The following is a 16,607-nucleotide window of genomic DNA, read 5'->3' as shown; positions in this document are numbered from 1 at the left end:
ACCCAGACGCTCACTCTGCTGCATCAGCAGAAAAGAAGCTTCCAACAGAAACGGCCTGAATTGATCCACACGGACAAACTTTTCCACTTGTCGAAGTTTGGATCAGAATTTTTCTGGTGAACTTAAAAAGCTGTAAAATCTCACAAACTGAATGAAATAGGGATCGAATTACAAAGTGAAAACAATGTTATCACTTTTGAATATCCAAATAAAACAGACAGAGAGTTTAAAGGTAATAATAAAAACCACAGATCTATCAGAAGCTCCTTCCTCCCTCTGCTGCTCCAGGTTGATTCCTGTCGGCGCCCAGGTGGGTTGAAGGGCCGCCGACCCAAAACGGTTGAATCGGTGAAGTGATGCTGCTCATCAGACCAGAATTACTCTGCCACGAATATCATTTGGCCACAGAGTCCTGCATTGAGCGCCGGCCCCATCAGGTGACCTCAGGAACGCAGAAAAACATCACGCGGCAGCGGAAAGAGTCGTCCGACTTGCAGGAAGACATTGTGCTGGCACCCGGCACCACGATGCAACCCAGAACGCACACTTAATTCAGCGTGAATGGAGAAAACAGCCATTTTGGTTTAATCCGAGGGTGCATGTGGGCCGGTGAGGGGGAGGGGCTTGGTCTCTGAAAGGCATGGTCAGCTCAGGGCTCTGGATGCAGCTCAGTTCAGGAGCTTGTGTTTGTCAGAGCAAAGTAGAAAAGACTTCAAAAGAAAACGAAGTTAGTCAGACACTAATATGTTCCCATGTAAACGTCCATGATAACGTCCTTGATCCTCCTGAAGGATTGTGGGTCGGATGCTGTATCAGCCTTTTCGGTGAAGTGTTCCAGCAGCGGCCGGAAAAACGTTGGGTTTCACCTCAGGGAGGATTCCTCTCACTATCAACTTTAAGAGTCTTCAAAGTTTGTCATCTGTAGATTTTAGTATAAACAAACAGTTGGATGTACCTCTGTTTATTTACTTCTTGTGTATCAGAGAAGTTTGCTTTCAGCTCTATGGGAAAATGCTGCTATTGACGAGACATGGAAATTGGCTGAAGCAGCTCTGGTTTATAACGGTAATTAATAAAATGACTTTAGCTGTTTTTAGACATGAACTTAATAAAATATAAGTGTGTCTTGTCTCTTTCTGGAATTAGCAGCAGGAGATCGTCTGAATCAAACGTGGGGAAATGTCCTGCACGTTCAAACGAGTGGTAGAGCAGCAGGAGGCCGGACTTTATGTATAAATTCATTTTCTGCACAAATCCAGTGCTTTTGTTTCCAGCACATCGACATCAGCAGCGACTCATCAACAAAACATCTCAAATCTCGTTGACATCCTCATTGTCGTCATCTTTCATCTCAGGTCTACAGATCTTAATTCTGCATGTATAGCTTTGTGTGGTCTTTTCTGAGTGTCCACAGTTTGCTGCACTGCCACCATGGGTGTTCATGTTTAGACTGAGGCCTCTGCTTCAAGTAAACTGACAGAGATGATGATAAAATCATCTGAAACCAGAAACCTCTTGACTTTTACTCTCTGTGTTCAAACCCCTCGTCCTCACTCGCCACCTCTGTTGCCGTCAGGGGCGGCGCATTCCATTGGGCAAGTCGGGCAGTTGCCCAGGGCCTCGGCCAGCAGGGGGCCTCATCTATTTAATTTTTTTTTTTTTGTTTTTAATAATTCAAATAAATGACTCCTCGTGTCCTCCCTCATTCACTGTGAACCCAAGAGTAAGACAGGCTTCATCGTACTTTCTTTACAACTTAGTTTTTGAACACCATGTCTTGTTTGTACCGGACCGGCTGCTCCACAGGAACGAGCTGTGATCTCACTGTGTGTCGCTGAGTGAGAGACCCCCCCGCCCCGCTCACTCGCCCAGAGATACACAGTGAGATTAGAGGACGTTAACGTGAAGCAGCCGCTCAGTGACTGACCGGCTGCTTCTTAACAGTGGAAACATTGAAAACACAGAGTTTCTCTGGTCTCAGCTGATCAGAGATCAGCGCAGCAGCTTCTTGATCAGAGAAGAAGCTGCAGATGGTTGGTACCGAGCTTCAATTCAACCCGGCCTGACCTGCTCTCACGTTTTGTTTTAATATTTAGTCAACTAAAATATGCGTCACATCCTATTACGTCCCGGCGCTCTTCCCTGCAGGTCTCTAATCTATAGTGCTTTCACTGCCAACGATGCAGGTTTACCTGTATGCTTGATATGTGGCGAGGAATTAGTAAACAATAAGAAATATAATGTTTAAAGATATTTCCAGACAGAGCAAGCACACAGCATCTGCTGAAAAGTACCCAGCTGGAGATCAGAAAAAAAAAGCATATTTCTGTTTTTCATTTATTTCAAAGTAGGCCTACACATGTATTTTGTCCTCCTATTCATAAGAGTTTGGTGTTTTCCTTTTTTGTAACAGGTTAAAATAGCAGTTAAATGTCAACAGTTTTTTATTGTCGTACTATAATTTAAGAAATGCAACAAACTATAGTTTTTATATATATTGTATATCTATATATATAACTTTATAACCGGTGTTATCAAATATGTTTTGTGGCTCCAGACTTACAGAATTTGGGGGAAGAGGGGGGAAAATGTCTCTTTTCGATAGTAAAGGTTGACCACCCCTGGGTTAGTGTGACGCAAACACTAACTCACTCACATGTCTCCCTTTCTCTCACTCACTCACACACTCACTGAAACACTCACTCATTCTCTCTCACACACACACACACACAAACTTACTCACTTACTCTCTTTCTCTCTTTCTTTCTTTCTCTCTCGCTCTCACACACACACACACAGTCAAAATAGATGTTAAGAACCAGCCGTTTTGCTGTAAAGTTAATCATTATGAATGGAATTATTGTTTAGTTGTTTCTATTCACAATAAATGTCAGTTTCACATAACATGGCGCATTAAGTGTGTATGTGGTTCGAGTGGATTGGTGCTTTGGTTGGTGGGATTGTTTATTTTTTTGTTGGGGGGGGGAGAGAGACCTCAAAAATGTTCTTTGCCCAGGGCCTCCAATTAGCCAGAACTGCCCCTGGTCGCCGTCTTCGCCCTCGTTACTGTTCTGTGCTCAATCCACATTCCGATGTCAGGGCAAGACCCGACAGGTTGGTGTGGCACCGCGATCTGGCTGTGTCAAAGAAAGTTCTCTACTATGGAATGCTGGAGGTGCTACCACAGATTGGTGTCTGGGGACGTTGTAAAGAAATTACCCCGAGGCGTCTTCCTCAACCTCTAGTACCTTTCATCTTTGAATATCTGAATTTCCTTAGAAAGACAAACAGGGAGTCGACCCAGATTGTACAGCTCCTCCTCTCACATCAGTTAAATAATCCCAAACTGGTTTCTCTCTCTCAATTCCCATAGGAAACCCTGTGGTTAGATACCTGACTCTCAGAAAACACTTAATTAGTGATTTTATCATGCTGTCACATGCTATCATATGTTTTAGCACACATTATTTAAGATGTGTTAAAAAATCACACATAAGCTTAATGATGTTATCTTTTGCATTTCAAATCAAATCAATTCTGATCAGCACACGTGCCTTTTGTGTAAATATCATATTTTGTTTTTCTGGGTACGGGTATAAAGCCTAGTTGTTCCCTATGGATATTATGTTTTAGCCTCTCTCATTTTTTTTTTTGCTCAGTGTCATTCTAGTTGTTCCTCTACTTTTCTTGTAGCTTTTTATCTACTGGTCCTGGATTCAAACCAGAAACCTTCTGTTCACAAGTCAGTTCCTATGAATTTAGGCTCACAGCTGGAGAATTGTGAGAATTGCATTCAAATAAGATTCGTAGAGTAAAGTGCAATCAATCAATTTGTATTTGTAAAGCCCATATTCACAAATCACAATTTGTCTCATAGGGCTTTAACAGGGTGTGACATCCTCTGCCCTTAAGCCTCAAGTTCAGCGTAAATATCTCCTGTGATCTCAGTTTTTACTTTCAACTGTTCAAACTATCAAATAATAAATAATTCATTACTTATACGCTGTTGTTAGTTGAGGTTAGTCTCTGTTTGATAATACCTGTGTTCCTGGATGTTGGCAGTGGAAGCTGTACCTTTACATGCAGATTCCTCACTCCTCAGGATTGATGATATATGAACAACACAGACATACCTGTGGCTCTGCCTTAAGCCACGTTGTGTGTTTGTAGCCGCGTTGTTCAACAGGAATTCAGCGTGAGTCAACTTGCAGATCCGAGGCACCTGCTGTCATTTTGAGTGTAGTTGGCTGAAAACTCAAAAACAAGACAGGTGCGTCTGCCATGTTCAGATACTTAATTCTGAAAGTCTGGAGGAAAGTCTGACTGTGTGCACATTGTTGTGTGAGGCAGTGGTTTGAGGATGTGTTTTTGTTTTTCTTTAAACTGCAGCAGAATCCCACAATTTCCTGTCAGCTCATAGAAGCTATTTTTGAACTACCCACAGTACAGTGGAGGCACGAGAGTCACCGGCGATGGAATTCGGGTTAAAAAAATTCAATATATATCAATATATTGCTTTTGCATTGTGTGCGAACAGAGAGGAGGTAAAACACATAATTGATCTACTTCTAATTTGTAAAATTATCTCCAAGAAACACCTGACTCATCGACCAAACGTTCACTGGGACCAGACAAGAATGAAGATGTTGGTGAATATGTTGAATTCTGCTCAAAATAAACTGTGCACAAGAAAAAACAAACAAACAAGGAACCAGCGCTTTGATGGACAGGGATTTTCTTTTATATTGAGAGAATGAGCGCCACCTTGTGGCAAGTAATGTCATCCCCGGCTGAGGGAGTGAATAAAGAATGAATTCAAGTGCATCTTTATGATGAAGAAAAGACCTTGAAGAAGCAGAGAAATGGTTAAAACACTGGAAAAGAAGGAAATACACAAAGAATGAAGAAACAGCAAATGTGTACTTTGATTTTATTGCATGCACAGCAGTTAAAATCTACTTTAAAACTAAATCAAAGGTTCATTGAAAAAACAAAGTGTTGTGATGTTGTATTAGATATGTAAGGTGGCTTTGCATGCAGCAACGTGTTGGGTTGAAATGAATGAGACTCCTCAGCCCCAGAAACTGTTAATTAAACACTTGCACTTGCGAAAAGTTGCTCTTCCTTCGCCCAACAAAACCTTAACAAACCTGCAGATCTACATCTATAAAGGAGGAAAGCTACGAGATCTGTGGTTTGATTGGAGGACGAACTCTAAGCACAGGAACTGGACAGGAGCATATCCTGTAACTCCGGCTGCTGATCTCCAACACGTTCTCCAGCCTGATGGGATGAGAAACAAAACATACATCAACTTTCATAGTCATGATTCTGCCACTGAAATTCTTTTGGATTTTTGGGGCTTTTTTAGGGAAATGCTGTAATTGTGATATTCGGTTTGATCTTGTAATCTTCTTCTGTTTAGACTTTTTGACATGAACTCTGGAGCACATCTGCACAATTGGCTCCAGACATTTTCTGGAGTTGGCCCTTGTCCACAGAATATCATCATGTTTCTAAGTTGACCTTTTTACCCTTGTGGAGGATTTCAGGAAACTATCCGGAGTTCAGTGCACGTCTAAAAGCTATTGGATTAGTTCCTGTTTTACTTTGAAGCTTCTCTTCTTTTCCTGTCTCTTGCATGTTTTACTTCCTGTCTGTGTCGGGTGTTCCCACCTCAGTGACTGTCTCTCATGTGTTTCACCTGAGTTCAGTTGTCTATCATAGTCTCTGTGCTCCCAACTCTCCTTTCCCACTGCGTCTGTGAACATCTTATCTGTTTCCCAATGTTCCAGTTTGCTGCCACTGTGGTTTCCTGATTTCGCCCTTTTCTGCACTTGTTTGATATCCATCATCTTCCTAAATTGTTTCTTGGGTCTAACCAAAAATCTAAATGTAGCACCATATACACAAATCCAGATGTTATCTCTTACAAATGTTACAACTTATAGACTATTTATAAAGATGGTGAAGCAAGGGTGCCTTGATTGCCCCCTGGTGGCCAGCTGCAGTATAGATCACAAATCCTGTCTCTTCCTTATTACTGGATGGGACATGGAACAAACAAAGTCAAAGTACACATGCGCAAGATAGTGGAAGGAAATCCATATTTTCAGTCTATGTCTACAACCTGTACAGACCCCGATAGCAGTTTGCTGTAGATCTGTAATGGTTGTGTATTTTTTGGTTCATACCTCTTTCTTCTTCATTACGATCACAGCCTTGCTGCAGACAACAGCAACACCAATACAACCCTGCAGCTGGAGAACGGCCAGCAGGACGGACACAGCTTCAGAGTTCACCAATAAACTCTGTTTGGACAAGAAGTGAATCAAGTCATAAATGGATTCTTTCACAAAAAAAGACAAACCCGAACACGTTGTCCTGCTTTACAGTTTATGCAATTTCCAACATTAATACTGAATATTTATACATTTACTACCTCTAACTATATGTACTTTGTTTTCTCATTAGCCAATTTTGATGAGAAATACACTTATTTTTCTTATTTTGCTAAGTGCAATAGACTTGTGACTGTCAATGGTAGTAGTGAAGCTGTATTGTCCTTTACTGTAATTTTAGGAATAATAATTGTTAATATTCTTGCCTGTAAACTGATGCTGTGACGATCATAATGGGACCAGACCCACACTCGGCCCAGTTCGATGCTGTACAGCATCATGCCAGTGAAGGCAAACACTGCACCAACCATGTTCACGATCACGGTGAAGATCGCCTGAGAGACACGGAAGAAATCCTTCAATTTAAAAAGCATCTGAGAATATTTGAAAAATCTCCTGAGACAGAAAATTGTGGTGGACCTTGGAGAACGTTGCTCACCAGGCATGGAGAAGGGTACTGTCCGGCCAAGATGGATGAGATACCAGCTGCAGTGTACTGGAGGAAAAGATGAAGAGCTGTGTTATGTTGAAAGAAAAATGTTGACCCAAATTTACATTTCCCCTGTAAGCTCAGCTAACATCATGCTGGCTGCACCTCAGACTCTCTGCTAGAAGGTGAATAAGCCTGTTTCTAAAATAAAATTATCAAAAGTTTCCCTCTGTTGTCATTGTAATGTTATCAGTGGTGGGACATTTCAGTACATTGAGTGCAGTCTCACGTAGGTGTTCAAGTACTACTTCAGTTTTTATGTAGTAGACAAACACACTCTCACATTTACTTTAAATACTTTTTGTACATTTTAATGCAAATGCTTACATTTTATTCAAGTTCTACGTTAATATAATATGGGTTAATATAGTTATTTTACTTCAGTAGATTTTAGTCTATTTATTTGTACCTTTTCCTAAAGTAAAATGTTTGAGTACTTCCATCACTGAGAGTAATAATAATGTTATTTTACCACAACACCCAGCCAGTAAGAAGCACCAATATCAGTCAGATCCAAAGGGTGTAGGGAAGGTCGTCCCGGCCCGAGCGCCATGTTGAACATGCCCGACATGATCTGGATCGTCTGTAACAGATTCAAAACCCTTCCATCTTAAGAGCAGCTCTGCGTGTGAATTATGTTTTGCTCAATTCATGTATCCACCAATGGAACATGTGTTGTTTTATAATGTTTTTCTATTTCTCACCCCAAGAATCGCAGTGACGGAGGGTTTCATCAGCTCGTGGTTCACGGAGCAGCACACGGCACTGGTGCACAGAGCCCTCAGGATTTGCCACAGCGGTGGAGACAGGCTCTTGTTGTCGGCCTTTATGGTGATGACGGTCACCTCCTTCTCTTTGGTGAGAGTCACAGACATCCTTTACGCTCCTGACCCCACACACACACCTGCTGCTGGAAAGGTAGGCTACTGTAAATATGTCCCTTGATAGGGAAATAACAATAATTAGCTTTTCTTATTCAGATGAGAAGATTCATTATGTCTGTAGGTGTCAAGGATGAAGTCAGGAGGAGATTAGCATAGCTCGGCATAAAAGGCTGGAAGCAGCTAGCCTGGCTCAAGACAACAAGCCCATGTAGTGAGATCCTGCTGATAAACGTGCTCGACCAATCACAAGTCAGTCTCAGCTGTCAATTCCCTATTTCATTTCAAAAATTCATACTTTGATGGAAACGACCTGAAATCACAGACACCATCTTTGAGAAAAATCTATTGTTAATGACTGTTTATGACCCGTACTGCCACTAGCCACTAGGGGGTTATCAAGATGATTCGGATTCCACAAGCTGTCATGGCTTCCAACTTTAGATACAGTCTCCAAATTTGTACTTTGTGTCCGTGTCTCCTTTAAATTAGCTTGATTATATCAGATATTTGTCGCGTCACCATAAGAATGTTTGAATCCCGACTCAGACATGTGGATTGTCGTCAATTGGAGACTATAAGTTAAGTGTGAAGGTGAGTGTGAATGGTTGTTTGTGTTTGTATGTTGAACCTGTGATACGTCTAATGTCAGAGGGGATTTAGCTGCAGCTCCTCCATCGACCCTCAAAGGATCAGCACTATATCAGATTGTGTTTTATTTTGGTGCACCCATTTTCCAAGTGGTCTGTTCTCACCTCTGTTATTCCGTTCTACAAGAGGGACATTTAGTTGTGTAGCTTGTTCGTCAACTCAACAAACAAGATATGACATGTACTGTATATATCTGAGCTCCACCTCCGTAACCTCCACCACATATCAATCTCCTCATCGCACTGAGAACGAGAGAAGGGAAAACAAGAAGGTGCATATTACGCTAAAATTATATAAATGCCTTTCTTACCGTGCGTTTTTTTTTTTATCCACAAATAAATCAATAGATATAGAAATAGATCTGGTGGGAGGGGTTTCCCAGAATGTGCGTAGAGCTGCATTAGTTTGTTTGTCACTTGATTCCTCGCTGTCACATTTCAAACTGCCGCCACAAAGACGATTTCAGTTAAAATCTCTTACATCACACACACAAACAACCAGTTCAAATAGTTTTTAAACTAAAATAAATCATATCATCATGGATGCTACCTTATTTATTTATTTATCCATCGTCCATCGTCTTACACTGAGTCAGACCCTAAAAACATTAAATCCATTTTTAAAATGTCCCAGTTCAGTGGCGTCTTTTTAAAAAGTTCCCATTTGTTGTGTAGTGTTGTATGAGAACTCACCTGCTCTGCTTCCTCGTGAAACACTTTCCCACACACACAAGTTCACACCCTGTGTTTTCAGTTGACTGCAAAAGACACCGCCCCCGCCCAGGTGGGACACTATTTCAAAATAAAAGCCTCTTCATTAGATTTAACGCAACAGCATCATTACCCCTCAAAGTAGCACAGTACAGACCAGACCATACGTGTGTGTGTCTGTCTGTTTATGTTATTCAATTAATTGTGTAATTTCTGTAAACGATAGCATAAAAATATCCACGTAGGATCATTTTATTTAACTTAAACTTAAACAGAAACTGCATTTGGACAAACTGAAATATTTGTAATTTGAATTGAGTTAAACTTCATCTCAAACTTAATCTTAAAGCTTTCATGATAATGTTAACTGCAGAAATACAACAACGAAAGTGTAGTCAATAGTTTTGAAACCTTTATTTTTTAACATTATATAATAGCAAAGGAAATGCATATCAGACCTTGACCCACATGCAGATACATACATGCATGAATCTCCCTTCTCCCTGCAAACCAACTGAAACACAAAACATGTGTCACTACAAATCTAAATCAATTTTCTTTAATAAATTGAAAGCAGCATTTACAGTTTAGATTATAGACAAAACTCTACAGAGCTAGTACAAATATATTTTCTAACAAAATCCTGTAGAAAAAGTGGTTTAGCGGAGTTAAATCATTTGATGTAAGGGAAACACACAATGACACAAAAGCAAACTAGTACACTTCCTGGTACCTGATTGTACATCGCAGAGCTCTTAGTTCAGGCTTTAGTGTTACTTGGTGTTGATTTCCTCCAGGAGTGGTTGGTACTGCTCCAGGTCGCCTGTTTTCTGAGGGAGGAAAAGAATCAGTGGAACAAATGTTTTGTATGTTTTCAAGAATATCACATTACCACACACTACATATACTCATAAACAGATTTCTATTTAAATTAATAGAAGGATGTACGGGTCTAGAAAGGACCCATACAGTTTTAAGCAACTCCAGGATTTTCAGGATTTTTTATCTTTTTGACATTTTAACTCTTTTCCCAGAGAATAATTCATAAATCTTGATGAAAACCGACATATTCAGGGGTCTCGTATTCATGTGTGTGACATGTGGAGCCGTTTGAATTTTGTCTATATCGGCAGATTTAAAGGGAATGTATATTATTTTGCCTACTCACAAATTCTTAAAGGATTTATTTACCATAAATAAACTAGAAAACTTCAGATGAGAATATCCACAGCATTCTCATCTCTCATCTGTTCATTCTATATGAATCTGGAGCCAGTAGGCAATTAGCATAGCACGTGTAGCTTAGAGAGAAACAGCCGGGCTCTGTCCACACAGCTCTACCTGCACTTATACTCACAATGTCAAACTTTTCTTTTAATTGATATTAAAACTTTTAAATTTCAAGTCAACTATTTTGAAAAAGTGATCATAACCTGAGGCTCCCTACACTTTAGCCCTGTTCACACACGAGGGCTCGAACGTGGGATAAAAAGTGAAAGAAAACTTATTTGTGTCGTGTGTCATCACTTCCTGGTTAAACAACAGCTTCAACAATGAAATATGATTCTTTTTTTATAATCTACCTTATTTTCTCCCTTGTCCTTGCTCCTCAGATCTTTGATCCCCAGGACGACAGAGCTGATGGTGATGCAGAGCTCCAGGACCGACAGGACGATCAACACGCCATTGATGCCTCTTAGGAGCATCTGGTGGTAAGGGAAAAACACTTTTTGTCCATTGCATTAATTAAATCTTATAAAATGATAGACTCTCATGATTGCATTTATTTAAACATTCACAATAATGACAAAAGAAATCTAAAAACTGTGAGAAATGCTCATCAAACTTTTCCAGAGTCCAACTTGACGTCTTAAAACGCGGGTTTTGTCTGACCAACAATCATGTGGTTAACTTTGTGTCAGTGGACTAATCATTTTCAACTTTTTGTTTCATTTGTGTGTCCTGTTTTTTTTTTAAGCTGTCTGGAGATGACAATCATTGATGGTAACTTTTAACTTTATATCTGCAAAAGAAAGAATAAATGTTTTATCTTATTCAATTTGTCTGCTGAAATTACCCAAAGATTACCAGAGCCAGATGTCGGCCACCGATGCAGCTCTCCAGGATGCGGCCCCTCTCCTGGATGAGGTTCTTCTCTGTAGACGTTGTGGAGATTTGATCGTCGTAATTGAATTGATAATAGTCATCGCGACACATCCACCACAAGCTCACGTCTGCCATGTTGATGCTGTAGAGTACGATGGCTGTTAAGGCGAAAGCAACTCCGGTCATGTTCAGGATCACGTTGATGCTGACCTAGAAAACAAGTCTTGTCAGTTTTGAAACCAAATGGAAAAACAGACACAAAATCACAGCAACAAACAGCACCCAGCTTCTTCTGTGACATTACATGTAGGATGGACGAAATAATCTGGAATACTCACCAGACACAGACTGGGGAACTTCTCCGAGAGAATGCACATCACACCGAATAAAGTAAACTAGAGAGGAGACAGAGAGATCTTAGAAATTCACTTTTACACACAGCTCAGAGGAAAATTCAGTTTGGTCCTAGTCACAAGAACACGAAAGGACATTTGTTAGAAGTTAATCCAACAAAAGCTTGCTCACCAGTACTCCCATCCAAACAGGAAACAAGGTGACGTCCATCACCCACCCAGAGCCACTTTGACTGTTCAGGAGAATCACTCCGAGGCCAATGTGGAGCAAACCGGTCATAATGTGCAGAGCCTGTGGAGCAGGAAACACAGTTTGAACACGACTTCAAACATCTGTACGGTTACCAGACGTAGCTTCGTGGTATTTTAGACGAACACATGACTGGAATGTGATGAGCACAATACTGAGCAGCTTTTGGACCAGTCAGAGAGGAAAAGAAAGTATGCTTCATAAAAAGAAGAGTTCAAGTTCTCAGAGAAACGTAGAGCAGACGGTTGCAGATCAAAATCCTGCTGAGAGACAAAGGATCAAGGTCGTAACTCACCCCGAGTACTGACTGAGACATCCTCTGAGCCGTCCTCAGCCGCTGGGACACAGTGCACCACACTGGGCTGTAGCAGAGGGACTTGATGATTTGGCACAGTGGCGGACAGGAATTGTTGGGGTCAACGGTCATAGTGAACACAGTGACCCCCTCGCCTTTGGTTATGGAGACAGACATCCTTCCTGAGACTGAGACGAGAGACAAGACGGTATATGAACTTTAATTATGAAACCATAACATGTTGATCATCACCTGGTGGCTGGTTGCAGTACCACAATATTGATGTTGATATATCCGTTTTTGCAAAGATGTTTTCATTGATACAGAGACAACATTTAATCACCAGATACAGAAACAAAGAACGAAATAGATTTAATTCAAAAGGAAAATAAACAAAGAGGACTGAACTGATGAAATAATATAATAATATGAGAAATATACGAGGAGAAAACCTCAAGTGCAGAAAAATGTTATTTATAATATTTGGTTCTGATGATGACATTTATATTATAATGTAGTTTGGATCATGATATTTACATTTAAATTATTTGGTTCTGATGAGGATGTTGTGAACTATGATATCATTATGTTCGCTGTTGACTGGACAGATGTGACAGAGAAGAAACCTGATCCTATGAGGATTCAGTTCTGGATTATTTTTTGTGTGGATGTGTCCGGGTGTAACTAGGAGTTTGCGTGGCTGCCGCAAAGAATTGTGGGGCTGCATTTTCTCCTTACCTTAAAAGGTCCAATGTTTCCTCTGCTAGGAAATAATAAACAAGTTAGGAAGCATGGAAGCTCCTTTCCTTCCCTGATCCTTAGGGGAATTATAACCGCTCTTATTATTATGACGGCTGCTCAAATACATCGGGGTCATTTCACTAAGACAAAATAACTTTCTGAAAGCAGACTCGATTATTAACTCTCAGATGTTTTTATTATTAAATAAATCAGTTTTACTTTAATCCATCTGTTCTTCGTTTCACCTCAGGTAAATTCCAAACCCAGCAACACAACATTTTATAACAACACTTTACAAACACAAGCAGACACGTGGACACTCACCTGCTTGTTTGGCTGTGAGAGAAGAATCGAGCCTATGGGGGAAATGATTCTGGTTTTAATATCAACTGCGCAGTTACAGCTCAGAGGAGCTGAAACATGATGGCTGCCTGTTCCCAGAAGCACCTCCTCCGAAAAACCTTAACCCTTCACTGACGGTTTGTGCATGAACTGTGTTTTCCCTTCATCAGGCACCACATCAAACAATGTTAATCATTTACCGTATGCAATTATTGTTGCATCCGGTGTTTTTTGTTACAAAATAATTTCAGTTTTGAGACCGACTCTTTTTTTCATTTATATTCTTACTTCATGTTTCTAAGATCTAGACAAGTTTGGCCTCGATGCGACTGTGTGCTCCACTCACTGCCAGTCAAGTTGTTATTATCTATTGTAATTTAATTATTATAAATTTCTATGTTAAAATAAAGGCTCAATAATATTTAATGCAAATGCCTCCTGGCTCCTGAAGATGACGCTCCCATTCAGCAGCCATCTCACCTTTTATTTATTTGGTTATATTGTGAATAAACTCTTTATTTCCGTGACACCATCACGTTCCTCTGTGTTTGTTCTCCTGGACTCGTTCACACGTGTGACGCCCTTTTTCTCCCAGTGGACGTATCTCAGGGACGTAGCAGACAAAGACTCAGAGACGTGATGTCACTTAGCAAACAAGACTTCAAATCAATGAGGAGGAGGCAGTAATCTTTATTTTATATCTTAATTATGGTCAGAAAACAATTGTGAATAATGCATTCTCGAGAAATCTACTGACAGTGAAGAGTAAAGAATCAGTTTGGCTTTACAAGAGATTTATTACTTCTTTCTAGAGTGTACAATGAAGAGTAAGCCGGAAAACGTCTTGTTGGAGAACGACCACTCTACCCCCTATTCCACACCGCCCCAGTTGACATTAATAACAGTTTGAATGAGGTCGATGCCAGGGAAGTCCATGGCAATGATACCAAAACATGGTCTGGGATTGTTAGGGTAAAACTGCCTCATGTACTGATCAAGCCATGGGTTTACTTTCTCAGCCACTCGCTTTGGAGTCAGGAACATTCCCCCGAAAGTCCCGAAGCCAGTGCCACTGGTGTACGTCATCACAGCATTATCCCCTCCGCAGGCTTCATTGGCTTGGTTCAGCTGTTTTATTATTCTGTTGTCTTTATCTTTAACGTTGGTAACCTTGCTTTTACCTTCTGTCTCTACCAGAGGGATCCCTAGAGTGAAGGTGCTCTCCTGCAAAAAGACAATCTTCCCCCTGACTTGACCCATGTTGGGCATCCCAGAGGTCACCCAGACGTGTTGGTCGTTGCCAATCAGACTCCGCACCTTGTTGTTGACTGTTGATTTCTCTAAAGGCTCCGGTTGCACTCTAATGAGCACGGCCTCGGTCTTGAACTCGGACACAAAGGCTTTCACTGTGTCCAGGACCTCTTGGAAAGTGCTGCGCTGATACATCACACCGTGCATGACATAGAGGGTGTCAAACAGAGCGAACACTTTGAGATCCAAAAAACGGATGCCAGCCCTCAGCTGATCGTTCAGGGTCCAAGCCTGGCATTTGCCCTCTGGGCCTCCGTGGCGGGCCATGGTGTCGTGGGTACCAGGGATGGTCAAGAGCGACAGGGTGCGGTAATCCTGCACGCCTGCCATCCACGCGATATTGTAGGACCCAGGGAGTATGAGGTTTTCGTTGTCGTTGAAGAAAACGTCTTTCCCGTGGCACAAAAGGCTGATGATGTAGAAGATTTTGATTGTTACAATAACCCCAGTGCCATCAAATTGCAGCATTTGTAGTACTTGTTATTTACACATAAAAACAACATATTCTTTACATTTATGTAATATAGTACTTACATGACAGATAGCAAAACATGCTGGAAAAACAGACATTTGTGACCAGCCTTCATTCTTGCAGAAAGTTGAGAAATCTAGCAAAGGATATGGACAGAATGTTACATTTAACACATCTCAAACATTGGTTAAATTAATAATTAAGTATCCAATCAAGTTGGTTTTCAGAAAATTCAACAGTTTTCCACAATACCTTCGAGTGAGGAGGATTTCACCGGCAACCGCTGCAATGGTCAGAGTAGTGACCTTGCAAACCAGAAATCCAAAACTTATATTGCCTGGTTATCTGAGAATTTGTAGGTGTGGGCCACAGTAATCATCTGTATGAATCAGACTGATCGTTCTTGATATGGAACAATGAATGCTGTTGGCTCAGATTGTGATGTTTGAGAAGGTGGATCCCTTCAAGGTGAAAAGAAACCGAGTCCGATTAGATACGATTTTTCAGATTTTCAATAGAAATTATCTCAATCCACACCACTCCATCAGTGAAAATAAATAAATAAAAGATGACTAAGCAGTGCAATGAAACCAAATCACCTAGTAGTGGAAAGTATGAACACACATTCACTTAATTACTGCTCTTAAAGTACAATTCTGTGGTACTTTTACTTAAATTGAGTGTATTTGTTCCAGTACTTGTGCACTTCAAAGGCCAACATTGTACCTTTTACAACACTAAACATTTTGACATTACTAGTGACTCATAACTACATTTTTTGTGCAATAGCTGAATATGATTTGTAGTATAAACTATTTGATTGTGATCAAAGCTAGAAAATCCCTTATAAATAAATGCACTCCACTACTATTAATATAGTCCCACCTTTTTTCAGCTGCAACAATAAAATGTGTCAATCATTTTAATTCAATTATAACATTTATATTATTCTGAAATAGGCCCTTTTGCAATGGAATACTTAAACCTTTGGTAATTATTTAAATAATAAAATATAATTTTACTTGGTTAAAAGAGTATTTCCACACTGTTATGTTGCTAAAGATCTGTCCGCTATTACTGACATATAATGAATGAATAATGTGTGTTGCATGGCTCGGGTCAGATCTTGATGAAAAAACATCTGGCAAATATCGTAGACTAATATTTATGAGTGTGGTGCAGATTTGTTGAATTTATGGGGACTGTTGGGACTTGGCTGAGATCTGCATACCACTAAGTGCTATTTGTGTATTAAAGATAAAATAAGATAATCCTTAATAAGTCTCACATTGGGGAAATTTGCAACACTAAAGCAATAAGTAATAATAAGTTGCATGCAATACTTGTATGGGATATATAGTATGTAAATATTTATGAAAATGATTATATACATTTGTAAATATATATTATAAAGTAATATTTCAGTTCTGTATATAAGTAAGTTACTTTACAACTCTGGTACAATAAATATCACACACACACAAAACAACCATCACGAAAAATATGTCACTTTCTTATTCTTTCAAACTGCGGAGCCTGCAGTTCAGCTGGGCATCGATAGACGGCGGCAGCACCCCGACGCAAATTCAACTCTGCCCGGAACG

General features: G+C 40.3%; 3 protein-coding genes across 5 annotated transcripts; all 3 read right to left on the bottom strand.

Moving 5' to 3' along the window:
- Window positions 1-4,913: 4,913 nt before the first annotated feature.
- LOC133964848 (uncharacterized) lies at window positions 4,914-9,422 on the bottom strand. 2 transcript variants are annotated; one of them, XM_062399129.1, is made up of 7 exons: window positions 9,116-9,422; window positions 7,596-7,801; window positions 7,364-7,474; window positions 6,841-6,897; window positions 6,608-6,736; window positions 6,195-6,311; window positions 4,914-5,283 (listed from the first exon to the last, which is right to left on the bottom strand). In XM_062399129.1, the coding sequence occupies exons 2-7, from the start codon at window positions 7,764-7,766 to the stop codon at window positions 5,215-5,217; spliced, it is 654 nt and encodes a 217-aa protein (XP_062255113.1). In that variant the 5' UTR covers window positions 7,767-7,801; window positions 9,116-9,422; the 3' UTR covers window positions 4,914-5,214. The 2 variants fall into 2 exon arrangements, with proteins under 2 accessions (XP_062255113.1, XP_062255114.1); XM_062399130.1 differs by having other exon boundaries at window positions 7,596-7,798.
- A 110-nt stretch (window positions 9,423-9,532) lies between these two features.
- LOC133964846 (uncharacterized) lies at window positions 9,533-13,346 on the bottom strand. 2 transcript variants are annotated; one of them, XM_062399128.1, is made up of 8 exons: window positions 13,203-13,346; window positions 12,138-12,325; window positions 11,765-11,884; window positions 11,578-11,634; window positions 11,222-11,449; window positions 10,717-10,839; window positions 9,867-9,963; window positions 9,533-9,647 (listed from the first exon to the last, which is right to left on the bottom strand). In XM_062399128.1, the coding sequence occupies exons 2-7, from the start codon at window positions 12,312-12,314 to the stop codon at window positions 9,907-9,909; spliced, it is 762 nt and encodes a 253-aa protein (XP_062255112.1). In that variant the 5' UTR covers window positions 12,315-12,325; window positions 13,203-13,346; the 3' UTR covers window positions 9,533-9,647; window positions 9,867-9,906. The 2 variants fall into 2 exon arrangements, with proteins under 2 accessions (XP_062255112.1, XP_062255111.1); XM_062399127.1 differs by having other exon boundaries at window positions 9,533-9,963.
- A 744-nt stretch (window positions 13,347-14,090) lies between these two features.
- On the bottom strand, window positions 14,091-15,382 carry LOC133964786 (1-phosphatidylinositol phosphodiesterase-like). The gene is made up of 3 exons (XM_062399025.1): window positions 15,341-15,382; window positions 15,066-15,139; window positions 14,091-14,940 (listed from the first exon to the last, which is right to left on the bottom strand). Exons 1-3 carry the CDS (start codon window positions 15,380-15,382, stop codon window positions 14,091-14,093), a joined length of 966 nt encoding a protein of 321 aa, XP_062255009.1.
- Between the last annotated feature and the right edge of the window lie 1,225 nt (window positions 15,383-16,607).

Source organism: Platichthys flesus, chromosome 11, assembly GCF_949316205.1.
Source record: "Platichthys flesus chromosome 11, fPlaFle2.1, whole genome shotgun sequence".
Lineage (NCBI taxonomy): Eukaryota > Metazoa > Chordata > Actinopteri > Pleuronectiformes > Pleuronectidae > Platichthys > Platichthys flesus.
The sequence above is the reverse complement of the archived record's forward strand: the minus strand, read 5'-3'. Positions and strand labels throughout refer to the sequence as shown.